This window comes from Haemorhous mexicanus, chromosome 1 (assembly GCF_027477595.1).
Source record: "Haemorhous mexicanus isolate bHaeMex1 chromosome 1, bHaeMex1.pri, whole genome shotgun sequence".
NCBI classification, from domain to species: Eukaryota; Metazoa; Chordata; class Aves; order Passeriformes; family Fringillidae; genus Haemorhous; species Haemorhous mexicanus.
The window spans coordinates 98,553,302-98,568,581 of NC_082341.1; the positions used below are offsets into that span (position 1 = coordinate 98,553,302).

A 15,280-nucleotide genomic window follows, 5' to 3' on the forward strand; every position below is an offset into this window, starting at 1 on the left:
AAAATAGCCAAGACTGTTTGGGGGAATTTCTTATCCTCCAGGGAACAAATACTTGGAGACCAAGTAAAAAGTGGTCATTTTACACAGACAATACACTGAAGAAGGTTCATCTGCACAGTCTGACGAGGAGGAGGGAGGATTATCTTTCCTGATGAGGGTGACATATTTTGAGGTCCCCATCCAGATTTACGCCGATTGAAGGTTTTACTCTTTGTGAAACACAAGCTGGATAGAAAAAAAGTGATACTCTCAAGCCATCAGTGCCAGACATGCTAAAAAGCAGTGAAGTTGTTGGGCAGATGAAGCTGCAAAGAAGATATGCCAAGGTCCATCAACACAGTAGGAAGGGGAGAAAGGAAAGATGGAAGGTCCATGCTGCTCCCCATTCTGAATTCCACATGCTCTTATTTCTACAAACTGACACTTCAGAAGACAAAGAATAATTCACTTCAGAATCTTCAGTGCTGGGAAAGCCTCCAGTAAGAAAGAAAGAGCAGAACACAAGAGAGTGGCTAAGCACTAGAGTTTCCAGGGACACTGTGGAATCTTGGTACTTACAGATCTTCAAAACCTGCATGGGCAAGTCCCTGAGCAACCTCACATAGCTTTAAGTTGGCCCAGCTTTGAGAAGAACATGGGGTTTAATTACTAGAAGCTCCATAACAATGTAATTTTTTTCTGTCATTCTAGAAATCTGAAAAGTCTTTTGATTCCAACAAGAGGCCTTTCTGTTCAAATGTAGGAAATTTTCCCCAGTTTCAGTTAAGGAAATGTTTTTGATGGAACAACTTGCTTCTCTTGTTTTTCTGTTGTTATTTTCCTTTCTCTTAAGAAAAAGAAGGATGGGAATCCTTCCAAATAAAGACACTCTTAAGTGGCTGTAGGTAGAAAGATTCTGAAGAGAAATAGATTGAGAATAAGCCAACAACTTCAGTATTATTAAGCCATTCTACTGTTTACTGCAAATATAATTCCCTTACCTGAGTTTGGTGTTTATCTGTAGGGCTTTTGCCAGCATCTTTGCTCCCATATCTCCCATGGCATTTCCACTAATATCCACTTTTGTGAGAGAAGTATTGCTGCCCAAGGCATTAATAATGATGGTGACCTCAGTCTTCAGTTTGGAATCTGCGAGGGACAGTGACTGTAGAGGCTGTGGATCATAGAGAATGCACTGATAACAGAAGCTGATAATGCACTCATTCCTCAAACACCAACTAAAAGAAGTTACAAGTTTCCCAAACTTTTGGGGACAGCAGTAAACATCGAAGAGTTATTTCTGTGTTAGCTGCAGATCCTACAACACATGATATATTGGGAGTCAATAACTTACAGCACAGGTGTTGAACACATGCACACAAGCAGATTAAGTTGTAACACCCTGTGAAAAAATAATTTTCAAGAGGCAGGGCCCCCGACTTCCTGAGTTCTACTAAATACAGAATACAGTGTAAACCTCAAAAAAGGCAAGATAACAACAACCATCTTCACAAGATATCTTCCAGTGTCCAGTGGGTTATGCTTAACCAGCATTCACATTTTCAGTGAGAAATAAAACTATCTACCATTCCCCTTCTCTCCCTCAGGCTGAGATGTTTGCCCAAAAGCAAATTACAGTCCAAGGCATTGTTAAAACATAAACAGTTTCCATAAAGTGATTTATTATTGTTACTTCAAATTTATGAGTGATTTTGCACATCTGTTCCTTCAACAAAGGGCATGGGCTTTTGGAGAAAAGATAAAACTGTAGCAGGTCTGAAATTCAAAGCAGTACTAAGAACTTATAAAAGTGACTAAGTCTACTCATTGTAATAGATACTACAATACCTTTCAGTAACTTTACTTTTTTATTAAGCATATTAAGCTGAAACTACCTTATTTGGCTCCAGAAAGTCACAGTCCAAGCCTCAAAAAAACCTTTTCTAAAAATGTCCATATTTCCTCCACTCTCAATGCGCCCAACACTCAATATCAGGAGCTCCAGAACCACAGTCACTCTATCCCCATGCCTTACATAGATTTTACAGCTCCTAAAAGTGCAATTTGTCTTTGGTGATGAATGAGGACTCCACAAAACATTTCCCTTGCTCAAGTGTGAGTCCATACAGAGGAGTGTATCGTCATTATACACCCACTTAGGCACGTGTTGGAGGATGAAATATTAGAGCCTAAAATCCTCAAACAGCCCGCACAAGAAAATCAACATCTCACAGCAATGAGCCACAGCACTTATGTTAGATCCTGAAGTTTTGATTAATGAAAATAAACCAGCCAAACTGTGCACACCTTCCAGGGTCCAAGGTCCTTGCATCATACCTGCTATACAATGGGATCTGACCCTCCAGACACCACTGGATTACAGTGATAACCAAAAAACTTGCAACAATGCAAGAAATGCACTTACTAATGAGGAAAAGCACAAAAATTTGGAGGCACAGCAGGTTGATAATTATAAAGTCTAATAATAGCAGAAGCCACATGCTGGTTTTATTTTAAATGGAAGTTATTAAATTACTATGCTAAAACCCTTAATCTGTTTTTGAATTTTACTGCACTACATGAAGAAGAATGTAAAGAATTATTAAGAATTTAAAAGCAATATTAACATAAAAATGTTAACATCACATTGAGAATGGCACTCAGGAGCTCTTGGCAGAAGTCTGAGAAGCCCTTTTGCTGACAGATTCACAGTAAAGCAGCACCATGCAGCACTAGGAGAAATCAGCAATAAACTTGTGAATGTGAGATTATTTCTGTTTTTCATGTGTCACTGTAGAAATGGGCATTGGACTAACTGAGCTGCACATGATCCCTCCCACATAATTTTTCTAAATCTCAAATATCCTCCCAGGAGGCTTCTTGCATTCCAACACTGACAAAACAATATATGATTGAAAACACTTCTGTACTGTGTTCTGTGGGGACTGACAGCTATTCACCATCTAAATATTCATTAAATTATCTGATTATTACATTAAAAATCCCAAATGAAACAACAACAAACAAAAAAAGGAATCAAAACCAAATCCCCCACAAATACGGGCAATAGTCTACAAACACTTACTTCTTTTAACAACTTAATAGTTTTAGCTAGATATTGAGAAAACAGAAGTCTAAGGAGCACTTTCAGTGTCCCTGCTACAGAAAACAGGTACTTTGCCAATACAGAGAAGTTGCCTTACCACAATCTTTTTAAGGAAGAGGAATTCTCAAAGTACAAATACAGTTAGAAATTGTATGATTTTATTCATTGATTCAGTCATACTTCTACTGGAAAAAAACCTGAAGAATTAAATCAAGCTAAATTTGTTTTTCCTAGAACAAAAATGCTGCAAAAACCCTCAAAAAGCCAATTCTGCACCAAGCACTGAACTAACAACTAAAGATAATCATCACTAGAAATTCACTGCACCTATGCAGGAGTGATTACCATTCTCAGTAATAACACTGCATACCTGCAGTGTAACATCCATTTTTGCAACAAGGAATGGCACACTAAGAACACATTATAATAGTCTGCACATTATAGCACCTATTTATATATAAATGACATTAAAAGAACCCAAAAAATGAAACTAAATATTACATTCTTGATAATATAAAACACCTGTGAAGTTTTGCCATGTAGGTTACTAGTACTGCTTTTAAATGATGCAGAACTACATTTGGATATCACTCTATTTTAACAGTCATAGAACCAAGCCACTGATTGTTTAAATCATTTTATTCATGACTCACATTAACACAGCAACAGAGCTATTTAAAGTGTGCATAATCATATGAAGAAGCATTTAGAGATTTTTATTTTAGGTTAGAGCCACTTGCTTCAGCTTTCCATGCAGACAATGTGCAGTCCCTAAACCATGCAGTGTGCTCTGGGCAACATCACACCCTGGTCTCTACAACTGCATCTTAAATTTTTCATGTCCTGTGGCAGTAAATGCATACTATTGTTAGAATGAGTACCACCTCATTCAGGATTCAAATTGAAATAGCTGGAGACTTAAAATAATTTTCTAGCATCGAGATACAGTGAGGACAATCCTAGGCAGCTTTCTGCAACACATTTTTCCCACAGTGCTACAGTATCTGTCCTCAACTCTTCTGCTGCTAGGAGATGGTTCACGCTGGTTTTAGTGCTTGATGAGACAGAAAGAAAACAAGATTCCTTCACTAAAGAGGATTAACAAGAGAAAAGAACATGGGGAAAGAAGAGGCAGGGTAACCCCAAAAGGATCATATGCTATATCCCAAATGATAATGAAGTGACATGAAGGAGAGACAGTTATTCTAAGTAGACAAATAAAACAACTTTTTGGTGAATTACTTCATTATAACACTGTCTGAAAACAGGATGACAATACATTGTGTATTGTTAGGTTAGGTCAGGAAAACGTGGTGGGTAAGAATTACAGGAGCACATCTGACCCATGTAAAAGGCAGAAAGTGGAACAACAAATGAGGTTTAGAAAAGAAAAGGAATGCAAGAAGTGGAAGCTAATGATGCAAAGGAGAGAGAACTTCAAGAATGATACACTCAAAATTTAGCAGCTACTCTTTCCTATAACCTGGAAGTTTCAAAAACAGAAGCCAGGGAAGATAAACAGAAGGTTGTAACACTTAAAGTAGAAATAATACAGCGAAAGTTGAAAATTTTTGTTCTTAAGAAATGATAGTAAAGAAAGGAGTCATAAAACAGGGGGAAAATTCTACAGCATGTTTAAGAAGATGGTTTGGGCACTGAAAGGACACAGAGTGCACTGACAAGGTGTTTTAAAGAATGGTCTGAGTGGGAAGAAATGTTCACCTGAAACACAACAAAGGAATAATGGAAATAGAAAACATACTAGATTACATGTGCTTGTGATTCAGTTCTTCAGGACAGCTGTGAAAGGATAAGCATGAGAAACAGGGCAGGACAAAGACAAATGCCCACACAGAAGCAGCAGGTGCTATCTAATGAAATGAAACCCCTCAGTACAGGATCAAAAGGAAAAGGAAAGAAGAGGAAGGCAGTCCTGCAGCATTCCCTTTAGAGCCAGAGTAGAAGGAGACAGTCACACAGCACAAAACAAAAAGGCCAGCTTGGTACAAGAGCTAACACAGAGTTCCACCAATACATTACTTAGCACAACCCTACATCTAACTTGTGCAAACAAGGATTTTCATTAAGGTGCTTTCATTACAGATGTTATCTCAATTAGAATCACTTTTGGTATCTGTATGCAGAACTTCACCACATCACACTGATATCCCATGTTTTAGAGAATAAAATGTGGAGGAAGGCACAGAATCAAGAAATACCAGAACCACTAATCCCATTTAAGAGGACAGAAAGAGCATAGAGGACTAGTTTAATAAGTCACTTCAAACACAATTGAGAACTAAGAAAAAGGGAACACGGAATATGAGTCTAATGACCTTTCAAGGAAAGAGACATTGGAAATCCTGGTTAAAACTGCCAGGATACAGACAGAGATGGGAGGAGAAGACAGCCAAGCAGTTAATATGGAGAGCATGAACTTGCAGGTGAGACAACAAAGACAACAGGAAGTAGCAGGTGTTCAGACAACCTGAATCCACAGTCGGCTGTCTCTGGAGAATGAGGAAAGCTTGCTTGGTACTTGCACAGGAAATTAAGGAGAAAGAAAGGACTAAGATAGATAAATAAAAATTGACAAGCATGAGAGTAACTTAAGATCCTCCTCTAACCAAAACTAGGATGCCAAGAACAGACAAGAACACAAATCCAACCACAAAAGTCTTTCAGAATAACAAAAGAGTGTAGAAATTAAGGAAGTGGGCAAGCATCCCAGCAAGGTACCCTGAAAAGGTTTTATGAAATTGCTCCCATGACTAAGAAAGGTAAAAAACAGCACAGTGAATGGTTTAATTGCATCTTTTGAAGAAGGAAGGAGTTCTGAAAGATCACTGCAGTGACCCTGCATTTTGCCAAGGGAAAAAAAAAAAAGTTAATACACAAGAACAGCTATGAGGAAATAATGTGTTCAATGAATAAAAAAAACCATTGTTATTGAAACCACTAGCATTGTAATCTCTTATCAGGACACAAAAGTTCTGAGAATTTGTGCCTCAAAGGCTATATAATTTAGACTTAAATAACTAGGTTACACACATCCAACTATTTAAAATGAGTATTTTTCAACAACCACAGATCCTAAGACTATCCTCAGAAAATGTTCACCTGCATGCCACAAGTTAATCCAAATTACTACCTGAAAAAAAACCAAATCCAAAATGTTGGATGTATCTGTGCAGGGTTGTGATCAAATCTTATGCAGCAAATTAACACAGTGAAGAAAATTATCAGAAATAGACTGTGAGGGTACAAATACACATGATCATAGTAGGCAGAAAGATACTCACTGAATCCTCGTCTTGAATCATCTGAACTAAATTATCAAGTACTGGAGTGAGATTTCTGAGGGAAGAAAAGTTAGGAAGATGATGAAATCAGCAGTTTCTCCTCCTCCATTCTCTTGCTATTTAGAAGAAAGAAAATCCTTACTTGGATTTCATGTTGTTAAAGTTTTTGCCTAATGCCAAGTGTCTTATCGATCGGTTTTTACTAAGCCAGACTACAAGGGTTGAGAGGTCAGATTCTAGGCCTGTAAAGAATCAGATTAGATTAGGAATTAAAACACATTTCCACAAAAGACCCAGATCAGGTCCAATTACTGATGCTATATTCAAGTAATTATATCAGTGTACTAATTTCCAAAATGTGCAGAAAAATTTCCATTCTTTTATCTTGAAATTTTTTTCTCATTAGTGCCTCTGCTTTTCTAGGAGAATAAATGCTTTCTCTAAAATAAACCCTTTAAATCTCCATGCTAATCAGCTATTAAAGGCACCTCTCAGAAATACAGAAGAGAATTCAGTCCCTTATATCCACAGTCCAACCACCCAAGGGTAGCTCCTTGCACTGCCAGGCAGAGTTTGAAGTTCCTTGGAGAATTCTGAAATAATGCTAATCACTATCTAGTCTTAGTAGAGCCGTGTGCCAACAATATTTCAAAGCCTTCAAAAGTCTGCAAAAAAGGCTAACATAATACACTACAAATAAAATTACCTGAAAAACAAGACAATTTTTTTTATACAGCATAATTTAGATTTCAAATATCTATCTTTTTTTAAAAAAATAATTTTTTTTGCCTAACTGGGCTGAATCAATAGCTCTCACAGCTTTCCACTTGTCCATCCACCCTTCTTGGGCATTCCACTGTACTGGGAATCTGTTTCTGAAATACTTCTGCACTTGGCTGATAGAGGGGCAAACACGGCAGGTGAATTCTTCCAGTTCATACATCTACACCTTGAATCTGCAAGGTGAGAAGCCAGCTCATATTTCCAGGAATACCTGTGCTAGGAAGCGCAGAGACTCCAAAGAAGAAATATTCAAAGACTTTTCCAAAGACTCAAGCAGGCCTTTTCTTACCTGAAGCTCTTGGCTCTTTGCTCCAAATTTTCCCCCTCAGCTTCATTCTGCACCAGACCTTTCCCTTTGTTCTTTCACTACACTTCCAATTCTCATTCAGCTTCTCATCCTCTTGTACTTAACCCCAATTTACTCTGGATCTAATACGAGCTTGGTGCCATTATTTTATTCTGCTGTGTTACACTGATCTCAAACAACAAACTTTTGAGGGTACAGTTAGTCTTCCAACATTTCTTAATAAGAGGTCTTGGTCTGAGACATTTCCATAGCCAGCATGGCCAATAATCACAAAGCAAGAGCAACCACCCTTGGTTACACTGAGAGCTGAAACAAAAAGCATTTCTTGACTTGCATAACCCTCCTTTCCTGTTCTGTGTACTTACCATTGTCTGAAATATCTAGGCTGGTGATATTGTGTATTTCTGCTATGCATCCTTCCAAGACTTGTGCACCTCCAGATCTTAACTAGAGACAAAACATCATCCATTTTTGCAAACTAGTTATGGTTTCAAGACCACACAGAAGACAGTGGTAGGAGCTTTGTGAATACAGAAGGCACTAGCAGCAGCAAAAACAACAGCAACAGAAGAAGTTATAGACATCAAAATGACAGCCTGTACACACATTCCTACTGTCCTCATCCTTACTCTCAGTATTTGCATACAAATGAGAAAAGGGACTCTCTTTCCTTTCTCTAGAAACTACCTCTCAGCCTTTAAATCAGGAAAATACTTAAATGGTTAAACACAGCAAATCCTTTAGCACTTGTGCTGGGCAGTGCCTGAATGACTGGTGTGAGTATTATCTACATCAATGGCCCAGGACATTTCTAGTGTCTGGTGATAAAAAAAAATAAACTTAGACCAGCCTATCCGCTTGCAACCCTGGCACCCCTGAACTCCACTACAGTCAGGGCTTACAGAGAGCATCTTCTTCCAGCTCTTAGCACAATGCTACAGTGCCCAAAAGATAAGTGGGGGGCATACAAAAAAATCTCAATTATGCCTCCCTGTCGCTGAAAAGAAAATTCAAATAATCCAATTGTAAAGCAGCCATAAAAGACAATAAACAAGAGAAAACAGTAATATAGTAATTCTTAAGAAATAACAGTAAAAGAAAAAAATTGCAACAATAACAAAAATGCCTGGCTGCAAAGTATCAATTATGATATTATTAATCTGAAATATTACATGACTGTAAAAGAAATGTCAGGATTTAATGAAAAAACAATGAAATGTTCTAGAAGAAAACATCAACATTAAGAATTAAAGTAATGAAATCTTACACACTTATTTACTAATGCTACTGAACTAACACCTTCTTTTCCAAAGGAGCAAAGGCATTTTCTTTTTTTTTTTTTTTGCATCTATGCACTTTTATATAAGGTGCATTTAACTTTAGCTAAAATCTTTTATGGGGAGATGTTTATAAAGTAGGAAAAAGTTCTATGGAAATTTTATTTTTACATTTTCTATCTTAAAGTTATTTGCTTCAAAAAGAATGGAAAGCTTTTTCAAACCTCTTCAAAGTTTTTTCACCTCCTGTGCATAAAAGCTGTGTAATATTTTACTTAGTTCAGTTACTTGGGTAAATATCCTGAATCTACCTGCTGATATTTCTGTGGACCATCAGCTTTTATCCATGCTATAATTAGAGAGTCCCAAATGCCTTCTAGAAGCATTTTTCAATAAAGACTTGATTTAGCACCTTTTTTGAACATTTGAGGTATGTGATGGGTTAACAAGCAGCTGGATAACTTGACCTGAGTATTTGGAGAATGGCCTTCGGTGGCCAATGATCTTTGGCGGCCAAAGATACCACCTAAATCATAAATCACATCCGGAGTGTGAGAAGTACAGAACAAAAGGCACCTTTCCCCCTCTCCATAAATCAAAGCCTGCCTATCCTTCACCTCATCCTCTCAATAACTAGTCATATTACAGGCTGTATTCAGGCCAGAAGTGCTGCAGATTTAACTCAACTTTATTTTAGTAAGAGCATTTATAGCACTTGCTGTATGAAAGCCAAAATCATTCAGTTTTGCTTTGTGCTGCTCTCTCAGTGTGGCCCACCACAAGACAAACATTTCACACAGAGTGTCACATCTACTACTGCAGAATCTATGGCAGATCATACATGGAACTGGATTGGTTGTTGGTAGGGTTAAGTTCTGTACACTAAAATTATGCTCACAATAGAATCCAAATGCTTTGGCTATATATACTTTGAGGGCTGAAGTGGACAATTTTTCAGGAGTAGCTTTCAATCTTGTACTAGATAACTCTACATTCAAAACTTTAAATATATAAACAATTCATGAGCACAAATGGTGGTATCTATTTGATCTGAAAGTGATGACAAAAACTCCATTTTTAGGATCACAATTTGCTGCAACTATGTTAAAATATTATGCACATAAAAAAAAAATATATATATATATAATCAGAGATGAATTGAAGTGCTGCTAGTTAATGTGGACTGGGATACTGACAAAAAGACTCTCTGCAACACTTTCTATATGACATGCTTCTGAGACTACAAAGAAAAGCTCTTACCAGAAAACGAAGAAAAACCCTTCTACAATTAAAAATTCCAAGTGTGTTCAAAGCTATGAGGTACTAATATGGGAAGGGCAAACAAAGCTGCTTACTGATTTAACAATTAAGGTAAAGCATGGAGGGTACTTACACAGTGACCAAGCTAAGGGAAGCAGAAGGGAAAAGAGTGAAATACATCAGTGCTGAGCAGGTAGAAATAAAAATGTAATTTTCATAGTAAAAAATAATTTAAAAAAACAACCAAACAAGCAATAGAAAATGATTAAGCTTGGAGATAATATACCAGAAAATTATGGGAGCAAATTAAAAATGGTGGAAGAGGGAAGGAACACAGATTTATCCTTCCATACTTGAGTACAGCTTGCCTGATTCAGGAAAGAAGAGGGCAAAGCTGAAACATCAGCTTTATAGCCCCCTAGGAGTGTGTGCCTGCAGGAACTGGGAGTAGTGGTGACTGGCTCCAAGCTTCCCACCACTCTCTTTCCAGGTGTATACCCTGCCCAGATCCCAGAGGGTTGGGGAGAGGGGGAGCAGGATCCTGAGTTGCTGGGCCCATTGAGAGCACTCCCAGCTGCTGGCACATCAACTTCCCTGCTGGTGGAAGCATCACTTCTTTCCAAAGCACATGAGAATGGATAAAGCTCAGTGATGGGGGAAAAAAAATGTTAAGGGAAGGATCTAAGGAAGTGCTGTCAACTTGGAGGGACCAGCTACAGGAAGGAAACACTGAGTTGGGCAGGATTCCTTCCTTTCTGTCACAAGAGTCAGCCATGACCACAAGTGCTTTGGTGTCCAATAAATCTCATTGCTCCTTGAAGAGTTCTTTCACATTCCATCCTGGGTGTTATTTCCTGAAAGGGTAATATTTTCTCTCCTGTCAGCCCTTCTTTATTTACATGCTAATTTATACTCTCATTACTTATATTTGTGTTTTATTGATTTATTCATTTAAGGCTATGATCACAGGAGTTAATTTTTATTACATTAATTACTCCTCCTTTTTCCTTCTTTCCTCTGAAATATAAATTATCATCCATCTGATCCCTCTACTCAGAAGTCAGAAGCATATGTACTGGACTTGAAAGCTTTTCTATTTGGAATTTACATGAAGTGCTCTTCAAAGTAATAATATTTTTCAAAAAGTCTAAAATATCAGAAACTATGACATGCATTCACAATTATTTGTTTTTTTCTTTATAAGGAAATCTGTGCACATTTCAAAAGCAATTGACCACAAACCTAAAGGCAAGGATTACTGCACTTCAACATGGTTATCAATATTGCATATTTTCTACTTGAAGGGAAACCACTGTATCTGCAGGCACTTCTAGAACAGTTAATACTCAGATGGCCTTGGAAGTATCTAACAAATGGCAGGCTTTCTTTGCAGCTTAAAAACTGGGAAGTGAGAGAAGGCCTGAGCCTAAACTGGCTCATGTTGGTTTCGGCAAGAGTCCACCACACAGTTCTCTACAAAATGGCTTTGCCTCAAGTGGCTTCTCAGGGTTGTGTCTGATCTTTTCAAATTCTGCCTTAACCACGCAGGAGTCACCCTGCAAGAGTATGGGCAATCCTGGGAAACAGAGTGCACAGCAAAGCACAGGGAAACAAGAGGAAACAAGATAAGGCAAACCAGTTGCCGCAATTGTTCTTACTTATTCTTGAGGCCACTTTTACAGTGCTTCTTATCTTAATAACTTTTACCAAAGTTCCTTATTGGCTTAAATTGATTAATTGATTAGAAAAATAGAATTTCTCCCAAGGTTAAAAAGCAAACCTGCAGAAGAGGAAGCATGCCTTCGGTTCTGAAGGAAGACAATTGATGCACAGACGTGCCTTCAGGGCATGCAGGTTCCTTAGAGCCATTCAGATCTGGGCACCTTAGAAAATCCTGCTGCTAATCATGCCACCAGAGAGCAGAACCTGCCAAGCATCCAACAGGCTGGCTCAGTGTGTAGTACAGCTGCACTGCAAGGAGGCTTTGGCTAATCAGGTGCTTTGAACCTCTGTGCTCATTATTTAGGATGCTGTAACACACATCCTAACTTTTATCATAACTGCTTCTCTGAGTTCTCTGCTTCTCACCTTTCCCACAACTTTTGACTACAGAGGAAGAATATCTTGCCCAGTGGATTTCACAGGAACTCTAAAACCTCATCAATGCACATTTTGAACACATCCTGATAAATATTCCTTACCTCACAGCTACTGAGGTCTAAAGACACCTCCTTCAGATTGTGATTGCAAGCCAGGCCTAATAAAAGCGCTCTGAAAAAGATCAATTTTAGAACCGTTTTAAAAAGATAAAGGGCAGCTTGACATCATCATCTAAGTGATCACAGGTTAATACATCTATAATGCAAAGATTCATTTCAAAACAACACCAGCTGAGCAGTTATTTCTTAAATGATAATGGCAGTGGAAGCTTGCCACACTCAGAACACTCCAGGAGCTTCAAAAACCGCAGGGATGCAAGGCTAATGAAGAAACTCTAAAGCTAATGCACCATCAACATTTAATAACATTCATCAGAGATGAATTTTCTTCAACATTTGCTTTCAAAGAGCACCAAATGGTTAGAACTGGAGTGTTCTGTCATACAACCATAGAAACGCTCAGAGTTTCCAAAAATCCAGGAAAGAGTAAAGTTTTTCAAATACGCAAGATGCCATGCAGCCATCCATTTTAGTCAGGCACAATGCCTGTAACACTCAAAGGCTGGAGCACGTGCCAGTATCACAAAATTCTCCATGTCCACAACCCAACAAGTATTTACAGATTTCAAAATTATATTCCTATGCCATGGTATCCTTTGCCTTTAGGCACGTGAAGTAACGACTAATTATGGTTTTCATAAATCCACTTTTAAAGTCTCACAGAAGTTTGTTTCCACATCTAAAAGTTAGTGTTAATATCACACATATCAATACTGTCAAATCAGAAAGCACAACAGTATGTGTAATAGAGAAGGAACAAACAAAATCTGTGTATACCTTCTAATATCTTAAGAATAGATGCAGCTTTGAATTAATAATTCAACAGAGAAACAGAAGGACGTCCTTCTCCAACTTCATTTCAGCCAAAAGGAGCTAACCAAGTGACTGATGCATGGAGATAAAAACCGACCCCTTCTGATGAGCCATTTGTCTACACACTTGCTATACAAGTAGTATGTCAAAGCTACATTTGAAATCTGTGTGCCTTGGGCAGGTTTTCATTTAAACCTATTTATGTCTTCTGTCCTGCAGGTATAATCAGACCTTCCCTATTAACAAAGGCAGATTATTTTATTATTATTATTATCTGCTTATTTACTTAAGCTATTAATATATGAGGGGGGACAAGGGGGTGGGGAGAGAAGTGAAAGTTCTGCAGCAGTTCTCACAAATTTTTAGCTGATCTTGTCTATCTTACGCAGACATGTTTTTTATTCAGTCAGTCTGGCTGATGGTAAGTTTGCAAAGAGCTTCCAAAGCATTTCCAGGAAATAAAAAAATACAGTGCAAGCACAAAAGAAGCGCAGTTTAAAAAAAGACACATAGTGCTGCTTCAGTTGTACACTTTTCACAGGAAGGAAAAAAAAGGTTTTTTTCCCTAATCTCTTCCATATAAATTAACCTAAAAAATCTCCTTATTTCTCAATTCTTTGTCATGAAAAAATCACCAGCCTTCAAAGGGCCTGAAGCCAGTCATCTTATACTTACACTTGGCCACTATGTTTAAATCACACACATGGCAACACATGGAGAGGTCTTATCAACTGTGCATGATGCAGAATGCAAGAATCGGCCTTGCAATTAGCATTTGCATGAGAAGCATATCAGAAACTTGTCTTGTTACAGCACTGACAGATCAAAAAACAGTTTTTGGCAATGTCTGTAAAATTCAACAAAAATGCCAACTTACACTTCAACAAGGACAAGAGTACAAACTGCCTCCGTTAAAAAATGGTGAAAAAAGAGTGAGCTGCAAATGGAACATTAACTACATTACCTATGTACAAGGTGTATACCCTCTCACCACCCACCACATGGCATCCTCATAGTACAGCTTTATCAGCAAACCTACGCCCTGAAAGGCTTGATTTACACTGTCCAAGCAAGTTCATGTCCTTCACAGACTGCACCGATTAACCAATATCTTTAAACTCACTGAGCTAGCACACAATTAAACACACCACAGCTGTAGAGCTAAAGGAAGCCTAAGCCTACAAAGAAATCAAATAACAATTAATTAGGGGAATTTGGAACTCAGAATGTCAGGTACCTGCATTTTATCTATCTCTTTTTTCTCTAGGCAGGATTGATCTTGAATCACACATTCAATCTGGCGACCTCTGGTTCACGGACACAAACCAGGAACTTCTCTTTTGCCACTGGACAGCTCCAGCTCCAAAAGCTTTTTGACATATGCTGATGAATGATGCCAGGAAACTACTATTATGATACACCATAGTTTTTAAATTTTTTCTTCCTGGAGCCATCTCTCATGTGCTCTTGCAGTCTTGGCAATGACAATTCCCTGCCTGAAAAAAGTGTTTCTATCTTCTCGTGTTTAACCACCACTGTGATCTTGATGGTTCCAGAGAAGGTTTGTAATTCTTGCAGTTAAGAACAAAAGGCCAAGCAGCTGTCCCACAAGACACATCCTCAGTCCTTTTAACACCAGATTAACTTCCAGGGGACATTTTTGAAGTGGATTAGTCAAGCCATGTAGGGTTTGAGAGGTAAAGCAAGGTGTCCTGCAGATCAAAGTCCTCGGCAGTGTTGTGATACACTCAGCTCAAACTGAATGAAAAATTTAGGTCAGAGAAAAAGCACATCACAGAACTTGCCAAAAAGTACTAACAGTTTCTGTCCTACCTCCTAGGCAGAGGTGAATGCTGTCACCAGAACAAAAGCAGACCAGGCCAAAATACCAGACTGCTGAGAGTGGTATGGATGCTCTGAGACCATTCATGTCCTGCTGGACTTTGCAAAAATGGCCCTCCTTGGAGCTTTCTGAGCTAGTGAGAGAGCTTTCTGCTCTCAGCTCGTCCTATGCTCCCCATCACTGCCTCTTTACTTCCACCAACACCAGTCAGGCAAGTAACTCCCTCCAACCCAATGCAGTCAAATTGAGCCAGATTATCTTAAATGTTACCAGAAGCAGCTTTTTGCTAATGATTATTTTGACTGAAAAGGACTATGAAGATACCATTTGCTGCCCAGCTGGCAGGCAAAGGGTCCCAAGTTTTTGGGATAAATTAATATAATAATATCTT

At 38.3% G+C, this 15,280-nt stretch overlaps 1 protein-coding gene across 3 annotated transcripts in view; it reads right to left on the reverse strand.

The window, feature by feature from the left end:
- CARMIL1 (capping protein regulator and myosin 1 linker 1) overlaps nucleotides 1-15,280 on the reverse strand; it is a 187,605-nt gene that overhangs the window by 60,691 nt on the left and 111,634 nt on the right. For all 3 annotated transcript variants that reach the window (XM_059856927.1, XM_059856922.1, XM_059856928.1), the window contains 5 exons: nucleotides 12,216-12,285; nucleotides 7,843-7,924; nucleotides 6,530-6,629; nucleotides 6,388-6,442; nucleotides 981-1,153 (listed from right to left, as the gene is read on the reverse strand). In XM_059856927.1, the coding sequence (XP_059712910.1) occupies nucleotides 981-1,153; nucleotides 6,388-6,442; nucleotides 6,530-6,629; nucleotides 7,843-7,924; nucleotides 12,216-12,285 (480 nt within the window). The remainder of the gene's footprint in view (nucleotides 1-980; nucleotides 1,154-6,387; nucleotides 6,443-6,529; nucleotides 6,630-7,842; nucleotides 7,925-12,215; nucleotides 12,286-15,280) is intronic.